This window comes from Aristolochia californica, unplaced genomic scaffold (genome assembly GCF_029961685.1).
Source record: "Aristolochia californica isolate CCGP_79_NKW_82.1479 unplaced genomic scaffold, dmAriCali1.0.hap1 SCAF_14, whole genome shotgun sequence".
NCBI classification, from domain to species: domain Eukaryota; kingdom Viridiplantae; phylum Streptophyta; class Magnoliopsida; order Piperales; family Aristolochiaceae; genus Aristolochia; species Aristolochia californica.
In genome coordinates, this window is record NW_027181815.1 from 24,636,664 (window position 1) to 24,663,804 (window position 27,141).

Genomic DNA, 27,141 nt, shown 5'->3' on the forward strand with positions numbered 1-27,141 from the left:
CGGCATGAGAAACCGTGTTGTTCGGGGTGCTAGCTTTGGAGTTGAATTTCCGGTTGTTCCGCTCGTGCCAAATGCACCATGGAACATGCGTAAGACAGACTGAAAGTATTAACTTGGCTAGCCAAGGAAGGAGAATCCCTCGAACCATCTCAAAGGTGCCAAAGAGGTCCTGATGTAGCCCCACTTGGAGCCCAGTTTTCTGAAAAATCTTCATCTGAACTTGCCACGAAAATTCAGTGTAAGAGGACATGCTGAACTTTTTTCGCACTCACCGCAAAGTGGACAAAAAAGATTGGGGGCGGTGAAACCTCTTCTATGAAGGTTGTTCGAAGTAAGAATCTGTTCTCTGATGGTCGACCACACGAAAAATTTGATTTTGCTTGGTGCTAAGAGTTTCCAAGCCAGATTCGCCTTGTGCTCATGAATATTGTAGTCTTGCCTTCTGAACTGAAAGTAAGCCGAAGTAACAGTGAATCGGCCATTATTATTGGGTTTCCAAATCAGGTTATCAACTGAGTGCTCCCGGATAATAGTACTGCTGAGTCTGGTAAGGAGAGAGCAAAAAGCCAACGATTCCTCATCATTTAATCCCCGACGGAACGGGAGACTCCACGTCCTCTGAGAGGGATCAGGGGCCACACCATTCATCCGACCAGAAGATAAGGGTCCTTCCATTGCCCGTGTGAAACGAGGTAGCATATCTGAATACTGGAAGAAGCTTGAAAATTGATTTCCATATCGGGGATAGGAGGCAAGCGGCGCCACCCTCTCTCCACCAGGCACCCGAAAATTGGAGGTAGAATTTCACCATATTCCTCCATAAACTATTATGCTTGTTGTTGAAATTCCAGACCCATTTGAGCATAAGAGCTGTCTAACAAAATATGGTTCACTTCCTCAAGTCCAAAATATAGTGACTTGGAAAAGTGACAAACAAAAAAAAGGTGAGAAGGTCAAGTGCAGAAGTTGATGATAAAGTTATGGTTTGTATTTTTAGAGACAACTGTAGTGGCCCTCTTCACATTGAAGGAGACTTGAAGGTGGTTATTGCCTCTCAATTTTCTTGTATTTGGTCTCTCATTCTGAGTTCAGCTAATTTGGCAGCTGATGTGCTAGCCAAGCAGGGAGGACCCTTTAATCTCTTGTTGTTAGGGTTTTGCACCCTTGGCCTCTGTATTTCTCTCTCTCTGTTAGTATATACATCATTTGTTTTAAAGTTATGGTTCATGTTGAAGGGGGATCATTTTCTTTAAGATACTTGATGTTATTGGGTTTTGCAGTGCATTTTTTTTTCTTTCTTTTTTTTTTCCTTAGCTGCAGGTTTAATTGCTGGTTTATGAAATACATTTTGTGTCACCGTTTTAAATTAAGGAAGAGAAAAATTCTGGTATTATCTTGTATAAGCTCAATGAACATTACAGGAAGAGTAAGCATAGATGCTCAATTTAGTATTAGGTCCAGGATCAGTCTGGGCTGCATGAAGGATCCTTTGGAAGTACTTATGTTCCTTTTGAATGATAGTATATTCCAGCAGGTGCTCTTTTGCGGCAATGGTTTCTCATGGATTATGTTTAATGCAGCAATTTGAGTGGCTTGTTGGATCACAATACAAATCACAGGAGTTGCGTAAGTCTGACTGGTCAACTATAAGAAAATCTCCACCTTGGGCCATTGACTCATGGGGATTGGGTGAGTTTTTGATTGCCATCTACTATTTTACCACTGCTACATGTATTGGAGACTTGTCTAGGATGTTTTTCTTTGTTGTTGTTGTGTTAATTGTTACCCATGGGACATGCTTGGTTTCTTCTTATGTGCTTTCTTGGTACTTCTTCTTGATCTGGGTGAATATGTTTCTGTCTCAAAATTGTGAATGCCTTCATTTTAATGAAAAAAAAGGAATCTCCAGTTTATTAAATTTAGATACATATATCTCTTGGTTTCATTGACGGGGAAATTGACTCCATATATTTAGCTAAAGGAAGCAGAAAGAAGAAAAAGTTTCTTTCATTCAAATCTCTTGTGCTGTTGGTTGATGCAATGCTCTTTATTTCATGGTTATTGATGTTCTATCGTATCCGTAGTGGCTGCAATTGACTTGCTACCGACACTCTTTCCCTGTTAGGTTGTCTGATTTATGAGCTTTTCTCTGGTATGAGGTTGTCAAAATGTGAAGAACTTGGTAACACTGCATCTATTCCAAAGGTCAGTCTTGCAGTTAATGGTATTAGTCAGTGATTCTTACATTGTAGCTTTCTTGCATGTTAAGCTTCTAAGTATTTATTTAACTATAGCTTTCCTGCATTTTTTTTTTTTTTGAGTAAAAAAGGTGTGAATATATTGCTAGCAGAGAAAAGGGAAGAGTACACATACCTTACTAAAGAAGGCCTTCCTCCACAACAAGATGTTGGAGGGAAACGCCTAGTTTAGCCTGATTATCTGCTAAGTGATTAGCAGATCTAGGAATACATTTCCATTTACAATGTAATTGAGAAATTAAAGTACAGATTTCCTCAAATAATTCCCAATGCCGCCAAGGAGGTTTAGATGACTTTTTGCACCAATTGATGACAACTGTTGAGTCTCCTTCAACATAGAGAAGGCCTACCAGCCTTTGTTTGAAAAGTTTTAAACTATTATATAACCCAGAAAGCTTAGCAGTAGTTGAATCAGATACTCCAATCGGTCCAGCATATGAGAAAAGAAGATTCTCATTCTCGTCATGTACGACCCCTCCAAATCCAGCAGTCCAGGGCAACCGAACACGCTTCCATGAAATTTAATTTGAAATGTCCCCATTGAGGGTGGAGACCAAGTTTCCATAGCTGGAGGGTGAGATGGGTAAGACACTTTTGCAACGAGTCGCCAATTACCACACAAATTTGATCCTTTCAAATTCAAGCTAACAAATCAAATAAATTAATCTGGTGGCCAGATAAAAGTGGCTCTCTCTCAGTCTCCTCCGCTTATTATTTGAGGCGGGATCACTCATGGTCCCAAGCATGCGGTGGAGTTCACATGGCGTCTCAGTGCCCCCCCAAAATTAAAATTCTTTATGTGGAGTGTTTGCCGCAATAAGATTCTTTCTGCTTACAATCTTAGAGTTCGTGGCCAACTCGGAGTTGACTCCATCTGCCCTTTCTACCATGCAAATGAAGAAACTGTTAGCCACCTGCTTCTATAGTGCCCTTTCTCTTGGGGGATTTGGACGTCAATACTTAGCAGAATTGGGCTCCATCTCTGCTTCCCAGAGGACTTGGCCGCCACCTGCCGAATGTTGCAAGGACTCCTATCCCTGGTCTTGGAAAATTGATGATCTCTGCTTTATCTACATTCATCCCCTGGGTCTTTGGCTAGAGTGCAATCAAAGAAGATTCAATGCCAAATTTAACACTCAAGATAGAGTCATTGAAACCATCTCAGGCAATATTGCTACTTGGCTTCACTCTCGAAAAACCTTCTCCCCCTTCTCGGGATCATCCATAAAAAGTAATTGGAGGTGCCTTGCCCAACTTCACATTTTTTTGAAGCCCTCCGTCATCTGTGAGTGGACCCCGCCACCTACTGTGTCCTTAAGTTGAATTTTGACGGATCTTCTCTCGGTAATCCTGACTTAGCGAGTTTCGGTGGTGTGATTCGTGGTTCTCTTGGGAACCAGATCGTCTCCTTCTCCGGCCCTCTCGGTATTGCGGACTTCACGATGGCCGAGCTTCAAAGTCTTCTTAATGGGCTTCGTGTTTTTCGTGATTATTGTTCAGGGCCAATCTTGATCGAGGGAGACACTAAGGTGGTGATTGGCTAGTACGAGAATGCCTCTTCACCTCGGTGGCGCCATTGGGATGCCTTTTTTGAAATTTTGGTTATTGTCAATTTTTTTGATTGTTTTTTTTCTCTCATTCCGAGATTAGCAAATTCTATGGTTGATACTTTAGCTAAGCAAAGAGCCTCCTTGCAATCTCTTGTTGTCAGGAGTTAGCTCCTCTTTTTGCTCTCTTAATAAAATCACATTTCATAAAAAAAAAAAAATTGATCCTTTCAAGTTCTGGAATTTTTTCTACATGAGTATTCAGGAGGATACTTGCCCAATAATTTTGATGCTCAAGATATTTCTCGGTAGAGATTTTCTATTAAATTTCCGATTATTTTGGCTGGAGCTGGTGGTGTTTTCAGAGACAGCAGTGGTGAACCTATTCTATCATATGCTAGGCCGGTGGGTATTGTTGATCCAAATATCGTTGAAGTGAGTGCTCTTCTATTCGGCCTCCAAATCTTTAAAGAGCGACTTCATGGCAAGCTGCTTATTGAAGGGGACTCAAAGACTGTCATCAGCTGGTGTTCAAAAGATATCTCCCCCCTTTGGTGCCACTGTCTAATCACTGATTGTATTGCTGACATTGTGTCAGCCATTCATTGTAATTGGAACTTCGTTCCTAGATCAACCAATTCTTTGGCTGTTAAATTGGCAAAATTCAGAACCTCCCAACAATCTCTCATTGTTTGGGAAGGTTTCCCGTCTTGTAATCTGCTCGTTTGAGCTCTCTTAATAAAATTCAGCATCATTTAAAAAAAAAAAATTCTGATTATTTCTTTCTTTCCATAAGGCCCAGACGATGTGACCCACACAACACGAAATAAGTATTTTTTCGAGCTTAGAAAGATGAGCGCTAGTGACAGTGAGTATTGTAGATGAGAGAGGTTGAGACGGACAATATTGCAGGCCAATTTTGTTGATGAGTTTGGTCCAAACAGTATGGGCATACTCGCAGTGTAATAGAATATGGTCCGCAGTCTCAGGCGAGGATTGGCAGAAAGGCCAAAGGGGGTCCAATACATTTGTTCCACGGTGAATTAACGAGTCGGCAGTAAATATTTTATTTCGGCAAGTGGTCCAAATGAAGAACTTCACTCGAGGAGGAACGTGTAAAGACCATGCAATGACTGTTGGATGGTTAGTTTGAGTTGAGTGGGGAGAGAGCAGGAAGTTATAAGCAAAAGCAATAGAAAACAAACCTTGCTGGCTTTGAAGCATTTTTTAATCACACCGTTGATAAACTTGTGATAAGATCAACAACTTCGAGAGCTTCGCCATCAGACAAAGCTCTATGGAGATCTAAGTTCCACTCTCTAGAAATAAGCCCTTGCCCAGATATTGTCGCATCTTTGTCTCTTGCTAGAGGAAAAATATGACCATGGCTGACATTGAAGCTGCTTGGGCCTACCCACCAATCTGTCCAGAATTTTGTTTGACAACCCGTTCCGTTGTAGCATTTGATGGTATTTTTGAAAACAGGCAACATTTGAGCAATCTTCTTCCACATAGGAGATAATTTATAATACCTTCCACTTTCAGTCAACCAGCCAGAAACTTTTTCAGCTTTGGCCGCAACAATGTTTCGCCATATCAACGCTGGTTCCGTATTAAATTTCCAGATCCACTTTAACAATAAGGCAGAATTTGTTGTTGTTGTATCTTGGATCCCAAGACCACCCATTACAATTGGTTTACAAACATCAACCCATTTTATAAGGCTATTTTCTTTCCCCATTTAACTGACCCCATAAAAATCTCCTCTTTTTTTGGACAGAGGTTGGATAGCGGTATAAGGAAAGAAAATAAGAGGGAATACCGTGTAAACAAGATTTGATGAGTACAAGCTTACCAGCTTTGGACAAAATCTTCCTCTCCAGGAAGCAAGTCGGCTTTCCAGATGCTCAATGACGGGGTGCCACGCGCATTTAGAAGGCAAAACAGGAGACAAAGGGTCACCTTGTTTGATTCCCCTTGTTGCATTGAAAAAGCCGCATTGCCTTCCATTAATAAGGATAAAATATGAAGCAATAGAGATACAACATCTCATCCATAGTTTTCACCTAGTCCCAAAACCCATTCTATCAAATAGGTAATCAAATAATTTCCAATTAGCTCGGTCAAAGGCTTTTTCAAAATCTAATTTGTGGACAAATCTGGGATGGTTTGATTTCTTAAAGGAATCTAAGAGTTCGTGAGCAGCCATGGTGGAATCCAGGATATTCCTATTTCAAATGAAAGCACTTGGGCATGGATTAATGATTTTCGAAAGGTGGGCCCTAAGACGGTTTGCTAGAAGATGACCAATGAATTTATAATAACTGGTTGTGAGGCTAATAGGACGAAAATCTTGGGGTAAGGCACTGTTGGATTCTTTTGAGATTAAAGCAATGAAAGATGCTCCTACTGCCTTATGGGTAATGCCGACTTGGTGGAAATTATGGACAAATGCATACACATATCTTTGATTGTATCCCAAAAATTGTGGTAAAACTCACCATTGAAACCATCAAGCCCGAGAGCTTTATCTTTTGGAAGTCCGAGGGAAGCTGAATCAATTTCTTCTGTGTTGAAAGATCTTTCCAAATTGGACACGTATGAAGAAGAGATGTGCCGGAATTCAATTTGGGGCAGCTTAGACCAATTGAAACACTTCTCGGAGTACAGGTTTGTGATGAACTTCACAAGAATATTAGATATGGAGGGACTATCCATGGCAACTTGGTCTCCATGACAGAGAGCAGTGATAAGGTTAGTCCTCCTCCTGGCTGAGGCTATGGAATGAAAGAACTTTGTGTTTCCATCTCCCTCGGCTATCCAGCGGAATCTGGCACGCTGTTTGCAGCGAATAGATTCACTACGAAACAAATTTGAATACTCCAAATTGAAATGATTTCTAATAATCAAATCAGGTGAAGAGATAGACCTTTGCTCTTCGAGTAGATCAAACTCAGCAATGCGGTGACGAATCGAGTCTTTTTGAGAAGCAGCAGCAGCTCGATGATTTATGGACCAAGATCGGATCTTCGCCTTAGGCGCTTTTATTTTGAGTGGAAACGCCCAGCCCGGATTGGGGTGATGCTCCAGTTCTTGCCACCAGCCAAGAAGAGATGAGTTGAATGACTCGATGAGGGTCCAGGAGTTTTCAAAATGAAAAGTAAGACGTCCCCAAGTAGGAGGGCGAGTGTTAGCTTGTGTGGACCAGTGATCAGAACTGACTCTGTTTAGGACTTGGCCGGATGTATTTGGAAAGAGTTGAAGTCATTCATTGTTAGCAAAGAAACGGTCTAACTTTGAGAGGATGGGGGAGGACTGACCATTGGACCAGGTGAATTGTTTACCAGAGAGAGAAATTTCAGAAAGCTCGAGACTTACAATGAGCGGGCTCTCATGACAGACGTGGTTCTGATCGCGGGAGGGCTTTTTTTGAGTAAAGAAGTCTAGCATTGAAATCTCTTGCCAGAAGCCATGGCAGATCCCAGAGTTGGATGAGTTGAAAAACTTCCTCCTAGAAGGAGGCACGGTCGTTTTGCCGAGTTGGGCCATAGACACCAGCCAACGCCCAAGAAGTTCCCAAATAGTGGTCGTGAAAGTGAATGCCAATAGAGATTTGGCCTGACTGAGATAGGGTGGCGTCAACTGCTTTTGGGTCCCAGATGACAAGGATGCCACCTAAGTGCCCAATCGCATCGACCTTTGCCCACGCAAGATCTGAATCATACCATAATTTGCGAGCAATAGAGTAGTCAAAAACTTTCAGCTTTGTTTCAACAAGTATTTCAATTTTTGGTTTACACTCAAAAAGAGCTGCTTTGATAATGGCTCGCTTGAATTGTGAGCCAATTCCTCTGACATTCCAAGACATAATAATCATTCAGAATGGGGTGGAAGGATATCCTTCGCCGGTCGGCAAGAAGCATCATGATTGTAGGAGTAGAAAATCCACGCCAGATCCATTGTTTCTGTCTATTCTTCCGGGTCGAATTCTTGCTCTTGCTCATGTAGGAATTGGAGGAGATCATCCACAGGCTTGGATTGGGTTGGTGGAAGGTGAAACGGGTCAAAGGTTGGTAGAAAGTCAGACATTGGAGGGGGGAATTTAGGAGGGGAGACAGTGGGGGAGCTGATTATCTGGGGGTTTGTAGCTTTGGCTTTGCCCTTCTTTTTCTTTTGGGAATAGGTGTAGGCGAAAGGGGTAATGGGAGGCCTTTTCTTGGGGGGCGCGTGATTTGGTTTTGATGCTTCCATGGTGGGTTTGGGGTTGAAGATTCGCAAGGGGGTAGGCCAAGAATGCCGGGGGAGTGGATATTCAAAGGTTGATGGCCCTCAGGAAAAGGTGTAATTTGGTGGAAAAGGTTGAGGGAAGGCAAAACTTTTACCTGCTTCGGGTTTCTGGGAGAGTTGATGGATCAAACTCCGGAAGTTCTTCCAACCCATACCAGACTTGGGGCTTTGGGGGAGGAAAATCATCCCCATGATTGTGTTCTCCCTTCTCTGCGTGATGGAACATTCCGGCCTTCCTCCATGATATTGCGTGTGAATCTGGAATTCCAAATCTCTGGTGAAGAGAGATCTTCTATGGCTTCTTCCCATCTTACCACTCCATACTTTTTCCAGTAATATTCCGAATGCTTCCACCGCTTGGCTGGGTATGGAGATGAAGGAAATCTTTGCTCCTGAGCTGGATGTGATTCGGAGATAAGTTCCATTTCTGTCTTTTGATTTTTGGATGGAGATGGAGCCGTTGCCATTTTGGAACTGCAGCTCCACCGGATTCTCTACCCTGATCCTTCTCCTTTAGGTGCGGCTGACGACTGTCTGCCATCCTGATTCGTCCTCCGGGATCTTCAAGCAGGAGGCCTCTGCTGTCAGTTCGATTTGCTGCTGCTGCTGCTTCTGCAGTGGTTCGGTTTACTCTGATCGATCTGAGCGCTTCTCTATTCGGAGAGGTGGTTTCGGAGGGGTCCTAGGGGGGGGGGGTTGGGTTTTGCTCATTTCGCTCTGAACGCTCTAGCTTTCCTGCATCTTATTAAGTGTTTATTTCATTATAGCATCAATGCATGTTAATATAATATTCTGCTCCCTGGAAAATGTGACCGTGGTTTCACCTAGAATTTTGATTCTATCCAAATGTTTATTTCAATTCTTCATAAATGCATCTTCTCATGGAAAATGCAGTATTATTTGTATTTATCTTGTTTTCTTGTCTCACAGTCTCTACTACCAGATTATCAGACACTCCTGACTGTAAATCCATCTCGCCGACTGAATTCTTCAAAACTCATAGAAAATAGCGGTGAGTATACTGATCTCTTTTTCTTGTTTTAATTTATTGGATTCTCGTACGCGTTAGTTTTGGTGCTTATACTATTTGGGTACCTGAATCATGGTTTGCTGAAATGGACTTCTGTTTTTTGTAATAATTGCCCCCAGTGTTCACCTTCCCTTATTTGTTGGAAATGAGGATGTTCTTTAATGTGTAGTTTCATACTCAAGTGGAGGGAGGTGATTTTCTTTTATTATAGTAAAAACTATCACAATGCTGTAATGATCACCAGAAAATTAGTACTTCCGGAGTATGTTTCTTAGAAATATGAAATTTTTTAGGTTGCAAATTGAGAACTGGCATAAACAGCCAGGTGATGCTCTTATGCTTAGCGTTGAGTAGAACTTTTTTTTTAACTAAGTGATAAATTTGATTGTAAAGGGAAGAAAAGAGAAAGGTATGTAGCAGAGATTACAAAGGTCCTTCCTAGACTAAATGGAGATGAATCATCAAGGCTTAAAGACCACAATTTTTTTTTTTTTTTAGTAAGGATGATTTTATTAAAAGAAACAAAGATTACAAAAGCTTAAGGGATCAAACCTCTAACAACAACGGATCGGTGGGAGGCTCATGTTTAACAAGAACATCAACAATAGAATTAGCGGCTCTCGGTATGTGAGACCAAATACAAACAAAGTGGGGGGCAGTATCCATAATCTCATAGAACACATCCCAATGACGCCATGGAGGGGTGTGGAAGCATGAGCACACCATCCAATCATCACCTTGGGATCCCCTTCAATGTGGAGAGGACCGCTGCAGTGATCACGAAAGATGCGAAGCCCATTAAGGAGTTTTAGGAGCACGGTAGTCGTCGAATCGGTAGTTCCCAAAGGGCAAGCAAAAGAGATGATCTGGTTGCCTGAGTAGTCACGAAAGACTCCACCAAACCTAGGTTTCCCAGGGTTACCGAGTGAGGAACTATCAAAATTTAACTTGAGAACACTGGGCTGAGGAGGTGACCACTCCTGGACGACGGGTAGTCTCGAGTGAGCATGTAAGTGAGCCAGGCAATGCCAGCTGTGCCGAATATATCAACCCAAAAAAGGGAAGAAGGCCTTCTTGGTGTGCAACCAAGAGGAAATATGCCCCGATAAGATGCCTGTTAAATTGGGTCCAAGGCCCTATCCCAAAATGACTAGCCAACTTAGGAAACCTCTTTACCAACTAATAAACTCAAGATCTTTGTACTCACTCTCTATGTGGGACTATTCCTTAACACTCCCCCTCACGTGTAGACCATCTTTTGTGGTTCTACGAGTGGATAATTTAGGAGTAGGCAGTTTAGGTGTAGGCCCTCTTTTGTGGCTCTACAAGTAGATAGTTTTTAGGTGTAGGCCCACATATGAGTACATGCTCTGATACCATGTTAAATTGGGTCCAAGGCCCTATCCCAAAATGAGTAGCCAACTTAGGAAACCTCTTTACCAACTAATAAACTCAAGATCTTTGTACTCACTATCTATGTGGGACTATTCCTTAACAATACCAACTACTCTCTCTGGAGACTCGAACTTGGCTTTAAATCGTCTACAGTTCCTCTCGTTCCATAGACCCGATGGGATGAAGTCTGCACAAACGGAGATCAACAACTTGCCCAAACCAGGAAGGGCGATGCCAAAGAGCATCCGGCTAGCAGCAATAAGATCCGTAGGCAAACAAAACTACAAACCAATGCAGCGAAGAATGAAGGTCCACACCTGCCACGAGAAGGGGCAAAGAAGGAGGAGGTGGCTGATCGACTCCTCCATCGTGCTACAAAGTGGGCAAAAGGGATCAATCAAGGGATGGTCTCGCCGTCTAAGATTATCCGCCGTAAGGATCTTGTTGAGGATGGAGGAGACCGAACAACCTATGAATAAAGGGAGCCTGAGGTAGGTGGTGGGGATGGAGGAGATTGAATAACCCAATATACTTGCCATGTTCGAGAGAGTCCCAACGTCAATATTGAAGCCCAACAGAGAGGTCTTTCCCCAATTAACCTTTTGCCCAGAAGCCAGTTCAAAAAGACCTAGCACTGCCTTGATCCTTCTAATGCCATCCAGTTTACCAACCCCAAATATGAAAGTATCATCTACATATTGCAAAATGGGGACGTCGAAAGCCGGGTGTTGATTGGTCGGAGCCAACCAACCACATTCCTTGGCCGAATAAAACATGGAAGATATAATTCTGCTACAATGTTGAATAAGAGCAAAGAGGGGATATCACCCTGCCTTAGGCATCTAGTACCTTTGAAGAAGCTGCAAACTGTACCATTAAGGATGAGAGTATGAAACTGACGACGCAGAACTCCTAATCCAAAATCTCCTTCGATCACCAAAACTCATATGACCCATCAAGTCATCCAACAAATATCAATTGACATGATAAAAAACCTTCTCCAAATCGAACTTAAGAGCAATCCGCCGGTCCTTGGAGCTGCTGAAGTGGTCAATGGGCTTGTGTGCAGTCATGGTAGAGTCAAGGATATTTCTTCCTTTGAGAAAAGCACCTTGACCATGCTGGATCACAATGGGGGGGAGAGCATTGAGCCGGTGCGCAAGAAGTTTAACAATGATCTTATAAGTACTGGAGATGAGTCTAATTGGCCTAAAATCACCTGGCTGCTCACGGAATCTGTTTTTTCGGACGGTTTACCTTTCATGTCCATCATTGTCGGAGTGAGCTGATTTTGGTGCAGCTGCGTCTGGGTGATCGACATCGTTGTTGGCACGATCGAGTTGTGGGAGTTGTTCTTATTCTGTCCCAATTAGAACAATATTGATCACTACAAACTTGCCTTTGCTCATTGCTTTCATTCCTTTGTTGTGATTTCCCCTCTCATTCTGTCGTCTTCGATCCTCCACTCTCCCTCGCTTTAGATCTTCCTCGCTCCTTTCTCTCTCATCTCTACTCACTCTCACCTCTCGCATCTCTCTTGCCTCCGTCATCGTTTCATAGCAAAACATTGCTTTCTATTAAAAAACCAATTGTTCCTCCACTCCTTTTAGGTATTTTAAAATCCTATGTGCTAATTCAAAATGAATTTTCTATGGGTTTTGCATGAACTACCTCGTTCCATAACCGTAGTATAAATGAGTATCCCCTACAATGAAGTTTAGTGTTCACTTTTATTTTTTATTTTTTATTGCAGTCCATTGTTTGGATTTTTGAAGTTAGAACTCTTCGGTTCTGATGTTGTTTCTCTCTCTCTCTCTTGCATTTAGGGTGGTTTTGTGGACAGATTGTCTGTCCAAGATTTTAGTCGTGGTGAAATCTACCTTCAGTAACCATTGACTTCAACAAATCAGATGAGAGTCCAAGGATTTCAACTTTGGATATTTCTTTGAAATCGAACCCCCTCCCCATCCCATTTAGAAAACTATACGAGTGGTGCCTTTGAATTTTTATTTTTTGAAAGAGTGAAATGCTTTTATTAAGCTTGAAAGTTTAGAGTACAATATATTTTAAGGAGCCCTTGTTGGAAGATATGATGTAATAAGATTGTCATTGATGTAATTAGTTTATGTTTTTTTTTCTTCTTTACTCTTACTAGGGTGAAGGGTATAATTGTAATATTGGTACTTTTATCATTTATAGATAGAGCTTTGGACTAAGTCCATTACCCTATATAATTTGATGGCTCCCAAGGCGATATTGTTTGGGAGTGTTGCGACGCTGAGACTGATGCCTGCAACGGGGCGGACCTCCATCGTGATAGCCTCCGGCGTCCCCCCCGCATTCCGGTGACGACACCGACGCTGGTACCTGAGACGGGGACCGATCACCCCTCGAGAAACCTCGACTGATCGACAACGAGACGAAGAATGACAGAGCCACTATTCCAACCACCTTTTCCCAGATTTCTGCCGGCGGTTAGGTGACGGAGGTGAACACGATGATTGGAAAACCTTTTTCCGATCCAATATCTGGACTTTCCCCTTCTTTTAATGGGTTGTGACAGTTTGCAGATCTTGACCCCTCTACAACTGACCCGAGGAAGACGACGACTAGTCGCTTGTGCTGGAGCAGCTCCTCCCAGCAAGTCGGCATTGGAACGATGCCATAAAAGAGAGGTACGAAGGTTTCAAATGCAATAGAAAGGCTGCACGTCACAGTCCAGAAATCTGCGATGCTGTTGACTGTCGACATGCAAGCCAATACTGCCAAAAAGGAAAATGGTGAGTGGATTCCTGTCGCAAGGAGGAAAAGGGTGTCGACTACTTTGTTCAAATACGGAAACTCTTCCGTCACCGTGATGACGCTTCGGCGTCCATCCAGTGACATCGTACGAGTCGTTTCGACCATTGGCGAAAAAAAAATCTTTCTTCAGCATTCCAGTGGTTGTGCTAGACTTGTTCTACAAATTTTTTATTCGGGTAACAACAAAGCCAGTAACTCTCAATGCCTCCCGAGAGCTCTGGATTGGAAATCTTGCTTTCTGCATCTCTGTGATGAGCTCCCGGGATCGGCATGAATGTAAAATCGTCCAACATTGTGGCAATAAGATTATGGCTCGTCTTTTCACACCGGAAGCAACAAACGTCGCATTTGGATGGTCTGCTTTTCTTGAATGCCTAAGCACCCTATCCCCCTCACCCATTTTGGCAGACCTGAGACTGATGCCTGCAACGGGGCGGACCTCCATCGTGACAGCCTCCAGCGTCCCCCCCCCCCCCCGCATTCCAGTGATGGCACTGACGCTGGTACCCGAGACGGGGACCGACCACCCCTCGAGAAACCTCGACTGATCGACAACGAGACGAAGAAGGACAGAGCCACTATTCCAACCACCTTTTCCCAGATTTCTGTCGGCGGTTAGGTGATGGAGGTGAACACGATGATCGGAAAACCTTTTTCCGATCCAATATCTGGACTTTCCCCTTCTTTTAATGAGTTGTGACAGTTTGCAGATCTTGACCCTTCTACAACCGACCCGAGGAAGACGACGACTAGTCGCTTGTGCTGGAGCAGCCCCTCCAAGCAAGTTGGCATTGGAACGATGCCATAAAAGAGTGGTACGAAGGTTTCCGATGCAATAGAAAGGCTGCACGACACAGTCTAGAAATCTGCGATGCTGCTGATTGTCGACATGCAAGCCGGTACTGCCAAAAAGGAAAATGGTGAGTGGATTCCTGTCGCAAAGAGGAAAAGGGTGTCGACTACTTTGTTCAAATACGGAAACTCTTCCGTCACCGTGATGACGCTTCGGCGTCCATCCAATGACATCGTACGAGTCGTTTCGACCACTGGCGAAAAAAAATCTTTCTTCAGCATTCCAGTGGTTCTGCTAGACTTGTTCTACAAGTTTTTTATTCGGGTAACAGCAAAGCCAGTAACTCTCAATGCCTCCTGAGAGCTCTGGATTGGAAATCTTGCTTTCTGCATCTCTGTGATGAGCTCCCGGGATCGGAAGGAATGTAAAATCGTCCAACATTGTGGCAATAAGATTATGGCTTGTCTTTTCACACCAGAAGCAACAAACGCCGCATTTGGATGGTCTGCTTTTCTTGAATGCCTAAGCACCCTATCCCCCTCACCCATTTTAGCGATGGCAGGCGCCAAAATAGTAACCGCCTCCCTCCCCCCCCCCCCCCCCCCCCCCCCCCCCCCCAACACTACTACCTACCCTAAGCTTGAACCAATGCCAAATACCCCCTCCACCAAAATTCAGCACCCTCCAAAATACCCAACCAACACCGGCCGCCTCGTATCTCACTGAATCCAACCCGAGCCTCATTGAACTCCTTCCAAACACCTTTCCTTCTGTTCCCCTTTTCTCTTCTTTTGCTTTCTCACAGAGCTCCTTGAGCTGTCCCTTTTCCCTACCTTTCTTTTCTAGTTCTATCCTCAGATACGAAGCTCTATGATATATCGTATTTAACATTTTTTTTTTCTAAAAATGATCATATTTAACAATTTTAACATTTCCTATTTCAAAAAACAATTTAAGCTCTCCTAAATAGAAAAGAATTCAAAAAATTCAGTGATTCGAACTTCAAAGGAAACTGGTAGACTATCGCAAGGATGTCTCTACCCTCTCGCCCCCCATCTATGGCTACATGGGTCCCCCCTCCTCCTAGGCACACAAAACTCAATTTTGATGGAAGTGCTCTTGGCTTCCCCGGACCAGCTGGTTTCGGTGGTGTTATCCACAATGGAAATGGCGATCTCTTCTTCTCATATGCAGGCCCCCTCGGCAACTCAGATTCTACCACTGTAAAATTCTCTGGTCTTTTGCACAGGCTCAAAATCTTCTCTAGCCACCTCTCTGGTCCCCTTTCTATTGAAGGCGATTCAAAAGTGGTCATCAATTGGTGTGCTAACCATGGCCAACCCCCGTGGCGTCATTGGGATATGTTCAATGAAATTTGTAATTTATTCTCCCTTAAACTGTAAATGGAATCATATTCCGCGCTCTGCTAATCACCTGGCAGACTCCCAGGCTAAGGCGGGTATTTCTCTCCAACACTTTGTTGTGGAGTCAGGCCCCCAAAGCTAGGTTTGTAATTTCTTCCCTCTTTTTATCAATATACGCACTTTCATAAAAAATAAAAAAAAAAAATTTGCAATTTTGTATATCCTTTTAATGAATTTCTTGCTGTACTAAAAAAACAAAATAATTTTTTTTTTAACATTTTGTTTCAGTTTGTAATTGTGAGTATAACTTTGCAACTTATTTCACAGAATATTTTCACAGTAAGTTGGTGGAGACTATCAAATTTATGGAAGTCTTAACTTTGAAAGATAGTGTTGAGAAGGATACTTTCTTTCGTAAGCTACCTAGTTTAGCTGAACATTTCCCTCACCAGATAGTGTTGAAAAAGGTAATGTTTGAGCATGGTATGTTAAAATTGGATTTGTCTTACAGTAACTAATTGATAATCCAATTCCAGTCAGTGTGATGATATATTCTTCTGGTTATTTCAGTTGATTCCCCTGCTGGCGTCTTCCTTAGAATTTGGCTCAGCCACAGCTCCTGCCTTGACTGCAATATTGAAAATGGGTTCTTGGTTTTCACCAGAAGAAGGCAATGAAAAGGTTCTTCTTTATCGTACTACTTATTATGTAAAAGTGTTGTAATTGTAATTCTAGTATCTATGATAAGAAAATATGATAAAAATGAATGGTTTTAACTCATTTAATAGTTTTTTTAGATTTCTTTTTTGTGTCTAATGCATCTTTTACTCTGTGATGCAGGTACTCCCAACCATTGTGAAACTTTATGCCTCTACAGATAGAGGTATTAGAATCAGTCTCCTTCAGCATATTGATCAATATGGAGAATCACTCTCAGCTCAAGTTGTAGATGAGCAGGTATATGACTATGAAACAACCTTTTGGTTAATCCTTCAATTGAATTTAGTTTTGGTTGCATTATCTGTCTAAACAACATAGAGTTGGCATGGCATTTTTTCTTCAGATATTCCCTCATGTTGCGACTGGTTTCTCCGATCTATCTGGTTTTCTACGAGAGTTGACACTCAAATCAATGCTCATTCTTGCTCCCAAGGTATGTAAACTACCTAGTTACCTTAATGATAGCAGGGGATTCTTTAGCCATTTAGCCTATTTTTGCAAGATCAAATTTTGTTTACTTCATTCTCTTTAGATTAAATGAGAAGTCAAGTTGGAAGCTTTAATCCCTCTAGCTTCATATGGTGCACACTCACTTAACCTTCTAAGGGATTTTTTCTTCAAATAGTCACTTCTAGTCTGCAATGTTTATTGTCAATGCCTTTGGGAGTTGTCATTCTTGCGATCTCCAAATGATGCTTTGAGGACAAACATGAGTAATTGATTTCGCAGAAGTGTGCTAACAATTGATGAGGTCAACAATTTGTATTAAAATGTATCTGTTTGCCAAATGTTGAGAATCTTAGATCATGTTCAGTCTCATGCCTTTTTGCTTTATGCTGGTTATGGTATTTTATGTTTTAATGATGGATAATAGCATTAATTAAAAAGAATTATGAGCTGTAGTGTGAAGGAAGAGAATTAAAAAAAAATAACAAAAAATAGAAAAAATAAAATTTCAGTCGAAATTGCTCCAAAGACGGCAATTTACTAACTCAATTTACCAGTATCAGTCCTAAAGAGGGGGATTTTCCTCTCCAAATCTTTACTGTTTTTACTTTAACTGTGATTTCAACTATTAAATAAAAACTCTTCGTGTTTACTTTAGCTGTGATTTCAACTATTAATTAAAAAGTCTCCATTTTACTTTAACCATGATTTCAACTATTAAATAAAAAGTCTCAGTTTTTACTTTAACTGTGATTTCAACTATTAAATAATAAGTCTCCTGAATTTTTCTTCTTTTCCTTGCTTGGTTTGGACATGCAGCTTTCTCAGCGTACCATATCTGGGACTTTACTGAAGTATCTTTCCAAGTTACAGGTAATTTTTGACAGAAATAAATTTGAAAGAACAAACTTTCTACTTGTAACTCTTTCATCAAGGTGCACTTTTTTATTTATTATTTTTGTATTTTTTTCTTGTTGCAATTGGGAGTGTACATGTGCTGATAAAATTGAAACTTGTTTTAATTGTTCTGTTTCTTACAGGTTGATGAAGAACCTGCAATTCGAGCTAACACCACTATCCTGCTTGGGAATATAGCTTCTTATTTTAATGAAGGGGTCAGTGGATGATGAACTATTGCTGATGGTTCCAGAAAATTTCTGTTATGTGCTTGTTTTTCCATGGACTATAAAATGTGCACAAAATACTAGATCTCGTTTTCTTTTTTTTCTTTTTGTAAAGAGATGAGCTTTATTAAGCAAAAGGAGAACAACAATCAAAGGATTCCCTTTACAACAAACGATTTGAAAGGAAACTCCGTACTTTGTAAGAAAATCAATTAAAGAATTAGTTGATCTTCGAATATGAGTCCAAAAACAAGAAAATGAGGAGATTTCCCATATGTCCTGAAAGGTTGCCCAATGCGGCCATGGAGGCTTGGAGGAGGAAGAGCACTAACTGATAACCATTTTGGAGTCACCTTCAATAATGAGGGGGCCGATCAAGTGGTCAGGGAAAATAATAAGGCTTCAGAGGAGGGTCATGAGCTCCATCATTGCTCAGATGTCCATTCCCTCAGTGCCCACCAAGTTGACATATGGAAGCGCCCCCCCCCCCCCCCCCCCCCCCCCCCCCCCCCCTCCCTCTCCCACTAGATATTACAAGCTCAACTTTGACGGCAGCGCTTTTGGGAGCCTGGGTTTGGCTGGCTTGAGGGGGGTGATTTTTTGTCCTGGAGGAATTGCTATTATGTCATACTCTGGTCCTCTCGGTGTTGCGGACTCGACCACTACTGAGCTCTTTGGCTTTCTCCACGGGCTTCGTATCTACTAGGATCGCTTCAGAGGTCCACTCATTATGGAGGGTGACTCAAAAATGGTCATTGGCTGGTGCTCCACCTCCTTCAGGGGTATTATTGTAATATTATAATTTTATCAATCTATAAATTGAGCTTCAAGGGGAGGGTTAGGATATAAGTCCATAACCTCTTCTTCCTCTTGTTTTCTTCCAATGGGTGTCTCTTTTTAGGACTCGTAGCTATGAGTTTTTAGACCAGTTTTTACTTCGTCCCTTCCTTTTCTCTCTTCTACTCTGAACTCATTTTTTTCTTCTGCTTTGGTATCTTGATTATTGTCGTCTCTTTGTTGTTGTTCGTTCAAGACTTCTTTGGTCAACTCCATCGTGTGGTTGTGCGACACCGTCGAGAATAAATTGTGTGCTAAATACGTGTCTGAGATGTGGTGAAAGAAATTTGAAAAGAATTAGCTCAAGTACACTTGTGGGTATCTCATGTACTCGGATCAGATTTTGACGTCCAATTGTTGATGCACTAGCAAGAAGGAAAGGGGATATGTATACGGATATCCGAATCTAAACTTTCTTTGCTGGGGAGTTTTTTGGTATTGAATGAATAGATTACATCGCTGGAGGTGGAGAAAAGTCTAGAGATGTTGTCCAAGATCTGGCCTTGAACAACGTAGAAAGAAGCAAGGGCCAGCTCGCAGCCTATGCTACCTCTGCTCGCTATTTAATCATATTACCTTGCTCAAGTAGTGCAAGGGCCAAAAGTGTTGATTTCATCGAGTTTGCAACTGCCAATTGTTGGCCCAAGTGGCTTCTCAAGAGGGGGAATTGAGATATAACAATTTAAAATTTAGTGCTCAAATGAAAATTAAGGCAAGAATTAAATAAATATGCACACACCACGATATTTGTACATAGAGAATCTTTGTCGGTGTTCCCCTATTTGTATTCACCGCTTAAGTACTCTTGCTCGGGAAATTCCACTAGTAAGCTCTATTAATTGGAAATTTACACAAAAGAGATTTTAATTTTCTTTTAAGCCATGTGTAAGGCTAAATACACGATTTTTACAAATCTCCCCTAAGATTGTACATAGTTCTAGCAAACCTTCCTATCTAGATTCCAAGTTCTAGATGAATCTATAAAAGGAAGAATGAAAGTACACATATAAAAGGAAATTTTGCACCTTTTGCATAAGTGGAAATTAGTCTTCTCCTAGCAAGATCCAAGTTAGAATTTCTCACTCAAAAATGGATTTGGAAAGTGATTTCAAATGGATGGCTATTGAATGCTTTGAAAGTTGCAAATTAAATGCTCAATCAATTGTTTAAAGCACTTTTGGTGGGGTATTTATAAAAATCTCTCTACCAAACTAGCTGTTTCATAGTTGTTTACATAAAGCTGAAACACAATGCTCGATTAATGGAAAGCTATGATCAATCAATTGAGTGTGACAATTATATTTTTGAGTCCTTAGGCTTATTGATCGATAAATGCAATTTCAAGCCTTCAAAAAATAAGTTGATTGATCATGCAAAGGTCTAGCTTTTTTTTTTTTTTTTAAATGGTGCTGATATTTATTAGAAGAGAAATAGAGCTACGGGGTGGGGGGGAGTGCATGCTTGGCTAAATTGTTGGCAAAAGTGTTTGTCGATCTATGATTCCAAGAACAAAAAATAGAAGATACAATGTCTGAAATGGAAAGCAAAATAGGCCAGTGGCGCCAAGGGGGTGACTCTGAGTATGAGTACCATATGATGACTTTGGTGTCTCCTTCAATGAGCAGATGCCCTGCGAGGTGGTCCTTGAAGACGGTCAAGGCATTGACTTCAGCAGTTGTAGAGTCAGCCACCCCCAGAGGTCTTGCGTAAGAGAGAATAGTCTCTCACGAAGAATTCCGTAAGACACCTCCAAAACCAGCTGGTTCCGAGCAGCCAATAGTGTTGCCATCAAAATTTAGCTGATGCTACCGATCGGGGGTGGGGGGAAGCCAGGTAGAAATGAGACCAACAATAGAGGTTAAAAGAAGTGGAAAGGACACCTGAACTGGAAATTCTAGGCATGATTATTCCAAACAGCAGCCCTTGTGGCTTCTTGGCGCCTAGAAATTGAGTTATAGAGCACTGTACTCATCCATGAGTGGGTGGTTCCCACACCAACAATCACGCCAGAAGAGGAGCTTCTAACCATTTACAGTGAAGAAAGCAATGGCATTGTTGAAGAGCAGCAATAAGTGGGCGAGGGACTTCCATATGGGGGATAGCCGACGCCTAGTTTCAGCCTCGTTCCACCATAAACCCTAATGCCTAAGCTTGAAAGCAACCATGGGCATCCAGAAGGATGTGTGTCTCACATTGGTAGGGTGTATGCCAAGGCCACCCAGTGGAGGGGATTGACAAACGTCTTTCCAGCTAACCAGATGATAGCGGAACGAGTCTTCAGAGCTGCACCATAGAAAACTTTTTCTAATAGCGTCAATTCTCTTACAAATAGAGGTTGGGCAGCGCATAACGGACAACTGATAGTTAGGCAAATCGGCGAGGCAGGATTTCAAGAGGGTAAGTCATCCAGGGGTGGGGAGCAGCTTGCCACGCAAGGTGGGTAGGCGTCTCTCGAACTTCTTGATTAAGGGAGACCAGAGGTAAGCCTAGGCCTGCTGTCAAAAAGGGTGAGGACGAGGTATGTGGATGGGGTAGAGTCCAGAGAACAACCCAGGAAGTCAGCCATACTACTCAGCGTGCCATTTTCAATGTGGTATTCGATGAGCATAGTTTTCCTCCAATTGATCAACTGCTCCGAGGAGAGTTCAAATAATCCGAAAAGAGTCCAAAATTTCTTGATCTGGTTCATAGTACCCACACCAAAACAGATAATATCATCCGCAAATTGAAGGATCAGGACGTCAAATTCCGCAAGGTTAGCCATGGCATGGATCCATCCCATATTCTTGGCCGAGTAGACTAAGGAGGAGAGATACTCGGCAATGATGTTGAAGAGTAGAGGAGAGAGGCGATAACCTTGATGAAGGTCACGAGATCCCTAAGCTGCTGACCATGCCATTGATGAGGATGGAATACGAGGCGGAGGATATACAACTGCGGATCCAAAAGCGCCACTTCTGACCAAATCCCATTTTGCATAGTAGACTGTCGAGGAGATTCCAATTTACTCTATCAAAGGCTTTCTCGAAATCTGGTTGAGTGCAAAGTGGGGGAGAATCAAGGTTTTAAAGTAGTAGAGAATCTCATGACTAGACATAGCTGAGTCTAGGATGTTTCAACCTTTGATGAACGCACTTTGCCCGCAGTGAATGACTAATGGAAGCACGACCTTAAAGTCGATTAGCAAGAATGCAAGCTATGATTTTGTAGGTGCTGGTTGTTAGGCTGATAGGTCGGAAATCCGATGGCTGCTCCACATTTATCTCCTTAGGTATGAAGGCTATGAAGGAGGCCCCAATGCTTTGGTAGGTTATGCTTCAGTGGTAGAAGTCGTGGACCATGGCAGTGACATCTTAGTAGATGGTGGGCCAGCAATGACAATAAATTCTCTGTTGTAGCCGTCAGGGTAGTGGGGGGGGGGGGGGGGGGGGGGGGGGGGGGAGGCTGAGTGTGGCCTTTTCGATTTCCCGTGCAGAAAACGGGAGCTCAATCAGACCAGCAATGGCAGGACGTATTCTGGCCAGGGTAATGTTCTGAATTGAGGGACAAGAGGGACAATTATCAATGTATAGACCTGCAAAAAAGGAAACTAAAGAGTTAGATATGGAGTCCTGGTCCAAGGTCGCTTCACGATCGACGCAAAGAGAGATGATTCTGTTGGCTCGATGTCTACCGGAGGCAATAGCATGAAAGAACTTACGTATTAGCATCGCCCTTTGAAAGCCATTTAAATCGAGCGTGTTGCTTCCAATGGATAAGCTCATTGTGGGCATAAGTTTGAAGTTGGTGCTGAGAGCAAAGTGTTGGTTGACTTCATTTGGGGAGAGACCCCTGGCTTCTTCAGCTTCGTCTAATATGGCGAGCTGGCTGTGGAGGCACCCTTGGTCATCGAGATGCCGAGAGCGGTGCCCCAGGGACCATGACTTGAGGGGTTGCTTGAGCAGCTTAAGTTTTTGGGGGAGGGGCCAGCCTCTCAGACCGAGGACATTGAAGTCATTCCAACCATTGGTGAAGACTAAGTCGAAGCTGTTGTCATTCAGCCAAGAATTGTCGAACCGAAAGGGGGAGGGCCCCCATCTCCCGAAATGGGTGTCCACCGAAATTGGCCAGTGATCGGAGATGGTGTGGCCAAGAACCTTTCCTGTCACATTCCCATAAAGGTGGAGCCATTCATCATTGGCAAGGAATCGGTTGAGCTTTGAGAGGATGGGTGGCTGGCTATCGTTACTCTTAAGTGAAAGTCTTTTTGGAGAACACAATCTTCTCCAGTGCACAAAAACCAATTAAGTCGGCAAAGAGTCTCATGGATGTCGAAATCCTATGGGTTGGAGGGGTTTTTACATGACAGAAGTGGGTGGCATTAAAGTCACCAGCAATGAGAAGGGAGAGTTGCCTGTGCTGGCATGCCATGAGTAGTTCATCCTAGAAAGATTGGCGTTCGCAGATTCAAGTTGGACCATAGACACCAATGAGGCGCCAGACGCTTCAAGTAGTTCGATCACAGATTTTGGCGCTGAAGTTGAAGGCACCTAGAGTGCTATCAATGACTTCAATGCACTTTGTATCCCAGATTAGAAGCATGTTGCCAGCTTGACTAGAAGCATCTAATTTCAGCCATCCAAAGTCTCAGGTTGGCTAGAGGTCCCGAACAGTGCTGCAATTTAATGAAGAAGTATTGGTTTCCTGAATAATGGCAACATTAACCTTGGAGGAAGAGAGGAGAGAACGGATAGTGGCATGGCGTCTTGCAGAGCCAATTTCCCGTGTATTCCAGGAGATGATGATCATTAGTCCCTCTTTTTTTGGACTTTGGGACGGCATTGATCGCCAGGAAGGGGCCTAAAGTTTTGACTAATTCCATCATTCGATCCCAAGTTTCAGGGTTGTATTTGTGTTTTTCTGACTGCAGTGCTTCAACAAAGCACTGGGATTGTTCTCTAGGATCTGGGAATATGTTGCCGCCAGTTTCTGGGTTTCTGGGATACTTGTTCAGAGCACTGGGTTCAGAGCTGGATTCAGAATCAGAAGGATACTGGACTATGGTGGGTTTTCGGGGAGGGGAAGGAGGTGGAGTGTCCATAATAAGCAGAAAGGTTACTGGGGTGTTTTTATTTGGGGGGATTTGGCAATTACAGGGGAAGGAAACAGGCTGGGGGGGGGGGGGGGGTGTTGGCTCGAAGGAAAGTGGGTCCGGGGTTGAATTTGGCATGAACCGGTACAGGGCGTGTTGGTAGACATGTCTTGATAAGGTAATTGATTGTGGAGTTGACCAAGCAAAATGTCATTTTCAGGGGGGGGGGGGGGGGGGGGGGCGGGGGAGGGGGGTGGATGGGGGTTCAGGCAGCTGCCGGGGAGAGTTTGACAAGGGGTGGTTTGCTTTTTCAGAGTTTCAGGCGAAGTAAAAACTTTGACTGGGTTGCAGGGTGAGGTAGGTGGATGGTGCAGTAAAGGTGAATTTGAATTTGGTTGGTTTGGCGGGTGAGCCAAGTGATGAGGGATCAGGCTCGCTGAGTGGTGATCCGATGAACCCAATGAGCCGGTGATTGGCTGAGCTGGTTGATGCATCGTCTCACTGGAGAAGTGGAGTGGCACCGTATGATGTCGAAAGTCAGCCATGTCTTCAAAGGAGACTCTGAGCCAGAATCTGGCATTGTCGATTGCGAGGCACAAAAACTGGTGACCTGAGAAGATCTAATGTGGGTTGATGAGGATGCGAGCTTCGTCCAGCCAGTGCCAGTGCTCGGTGTCGTGAGATCTTTCTCCAGGCTGAGGAAAGAGAATGAGACTTGTACCAACAAGCTTGTGAGATCTTTCTCTAGGCGGAGGAAAGAGAATGAGACCTGTAGTAGAGTCAATTGGGAATTGGTTGGGTTTGCTGGATTCCCCTTGGAGTAGCCTTCTCTGAGTTCCTTTTCCTTTCCTTTGATATGTGGCAAGGAGAGAGACGGGGTCGTTGCTGTTGTTCAAGTGGAAGCCCGGTTGGTGGTGGGAGTAGTTGATTCTGAATCCTAATGAAGGTTAGACAGATGGCTGAGATGAGGAGGTGAAGGGGCAAGGTCTCCCATTCCCGAAATGGGAAGATACAGGGGATTGCCATAGGGGATTTTAATAGAGTTTGGGTTAAATGGAGTAATGGCAGGGGGTGTTGGATTTTCTGCAAGGACAGAGTAGGGTTGCCAGGTGTTCATGAAGCTCCTCTTGGGGTGAGGGAGATATCTTGGGAGTTGGTGGTCGAGTGACACAACATGTGATTCTTGGTAGGCGTGTGAGATGATAGTTGGTTGGCAGCAAGGAGTTGGTCTTTGGAGCAGGTATGCGCCAGCTTTGTTGGGTTGATTGACTGTGGAAATAAGGGTGCCATTATGGCCTGACTCAGCACCGGGTTGGGAGCTATGGTGGTCAATGGTGTTGGAATCTTTTGGTTTTGGGTGACAGGCATTGTAGGCTACTTGGCAGCTTGTGAAGGGTGGAGGAGATGGTCATTTCTAGCGGGCTGGCTTGGTGCTTGTCAGTGTCGTCAAGCGGGCAGGTGGTGATCAAGGAGCGGTTTGAGAAATGGAGGTTTGAATGGATAGAGGGGAGAGACTGGACGAGTCACTGGTCTCCATGTCTAAGTCATGGTTAGGTTGTGAGTGAGAGTTGACTCGGTGTCTGCTTGGTGGTGTCACGGTGGCCAGCTGAGCTCGGTCTCCTTGTCCTAGGGATCATAGGCCTCATCTAAGTTCTAGTCAGAGCTAAAATCTTCAAAGATGACTTTGATCCAGAGGAAGATATCTCCTGCAACATTTTTGAGCAGTTTTATGTCCGAACTAGTTTAAGGTCATGCACCGTCTTGCCTCCGTTTGCTCCAAAATTGATGTCATCTGTTGGTGATTTCTTTGGAGAGGTTCGGAAGACACCTTCAGATACCATTTGGTTAGTTGGAAGGATATTTGCATGCCTCATAATAGAGGGGGGGATTAGGCATCCGGCCTACAAGGGAAATGAACAAAGCTCTTACGCTCAAATGGATTTGGAATTTTAACAACAAGCATAATAGTTTATGGAGGAATATGGTGAAATTTTACCTTTAGTTTTCGGGTGCCTGGTGGAGAGAGGGTGGCGCCGCTTGCCTCCTATCCCCGATATGGAAATCAATTTTCAAGCTCCTTCCAATATTCAGAGATGCTAACTCGTTTCACACGTGCAATGGAAGAACCCCTTCTCTTCTGGTTAGATGAATGATATGGCCCCCGATCCCTCTCGGAGGACTTCCAGGGACTGCATAGGGTGGCTAGAGACCTCTCTTGCTCAGTAGCTAATCCATGGAGTGATCAGTCATGGAGTTTCCCGTTCCGTCGGGGACTAAATGAGGAGGAATCGTTGGCTTTTTGCTCTCCTTTCCAGACTCAGCAGTACTATTATCTAGGAGCATTCAGTTGATAAGCTGATTTGGAAGCCCAACACTAATGGAAGATTCACTGTTACTTCTGCTTACTCTCATATCAGAAAACAAGACTACAATATTCATGAGCACAAGGCGAATCTGGCTTGGAAACTCTCAACACCAAGCAAAATCAAATTTTTTGTGTGGTCGGCCATTAGAGAACAAATTCTTACTTTAGACAACCTTAATAGAAGAGGTTTTACCACCCTTGATCTTTCTTGTCCCCTTTGTGGTGACTGCGATGAGATAGTCCAGCATGTCCTCTTACACTGTGGATTTTCGTGGCAAGTCTGGATGGAGATTTTTCAGAAGATTGGGCCCCAAGTGGGGCTACATCAGGACCTCTTTAGCACCTTTGAGATGGTTCAAGGGATTCACCTTCCTCGGCTTGGCAAGTTTTCGGCCTGTCTTGCGCATGTTCCATGGTGCATTTGGCTCGAGTGGAACAACCAGAGATTCAACTCCAAAGCTAGCACTCCGGACAATACTTCTTCCCATATGTCTGGCCCCTGCAGAACTTTGAGTATGGCCATCTGGGATTCCTCCCCCCCCCCCCCCCCCCCCCCCTTTGCAACTGCATTAAACTGAATTTTGATGGTAGTGCTATTGGTTGTCTTGGAGCAGGCGGTGTGTTTAGAGGTCATAATGGAGACCCTATTCTTTCTTCTGCTGGTCCGGTGGGCATTGCCAATTCTAATACTGCTGAAGTTAGTGCTCTGTTGTGCAGCCTCCAAATCTTTAGGGATCGTCTCCATGGCAAATTAATCATTGAAGGCGACTCGAAGATTGTTATTAGTTGGTGTTCCAAAGACAGCTCCCCCCTTGGCGCCATTGGCCCATCACTGATAGTATTTATTGCTTACATTATATCTTCTATTCATTGTAATTGGAATCTCACTCCCATATCAGCCAACTCTTTGGCTGATAAATTGGCAAATTTTGGAACTTCCAAGCAATCTCTCATTGTTTGGGAAGGCTTCCCTCCTTTGTAAATTGCTCTTTTGAGCTTTTTTCTTAATAAAAATCAGCATCATTAAAAAAAAAAAAATACTAGTTCACGGTTTTTTCAGAAATGGGGTCACCCTCCGCAGTATCGGTGCGTCATTTATTG

General features: G+C 43.3%; 1 protein-coding gene across 1 annotated transcript in view; it reads left to right on the top strand.

Annotated features, from left to right (window-relative positions):
* Positions 1-27,141, top strand: part of LOC137949706 (uncharacterized) — an 82,736-nt gene that overhangs the window by 35,150 nt on the left and 20,445 nt on the right. Inside the window, exons 6-14 of the mRNA XM_068795853.1 lie at positions 1,581-1,689; positions 2,126-2,205; positions 9,023-9,104; positions 15,804-15,943; positions 16,047-16,157; positions 16,317-16,433; positions 16,540-16,629; positions 17,463-17,516; positions 17,684-17,758. Coding sequence (XP_068651954.1) covers positions 1,581-1,689; positions 2,126-2,205; positions 9,023-9,104; positions 15,804-15,943; positions 16,047-16,157; positions 16,317-16,433; positions 16,540-16,629; positions 17,463-17,516; positions 17,684-17,758 — 858 coding nt within the window. The remainder of the gene's footprint in view (positions 1-1,580; positions 1,690-2,125; positions 2,206-9,022; positions 9,105-15,803; positions 15,944-16,046; positions 16,158-16,316; positions 16,434-16,539; positions 16,630-17,462; positions 17,517-17,683; positions 17,759-27,141) is intronic.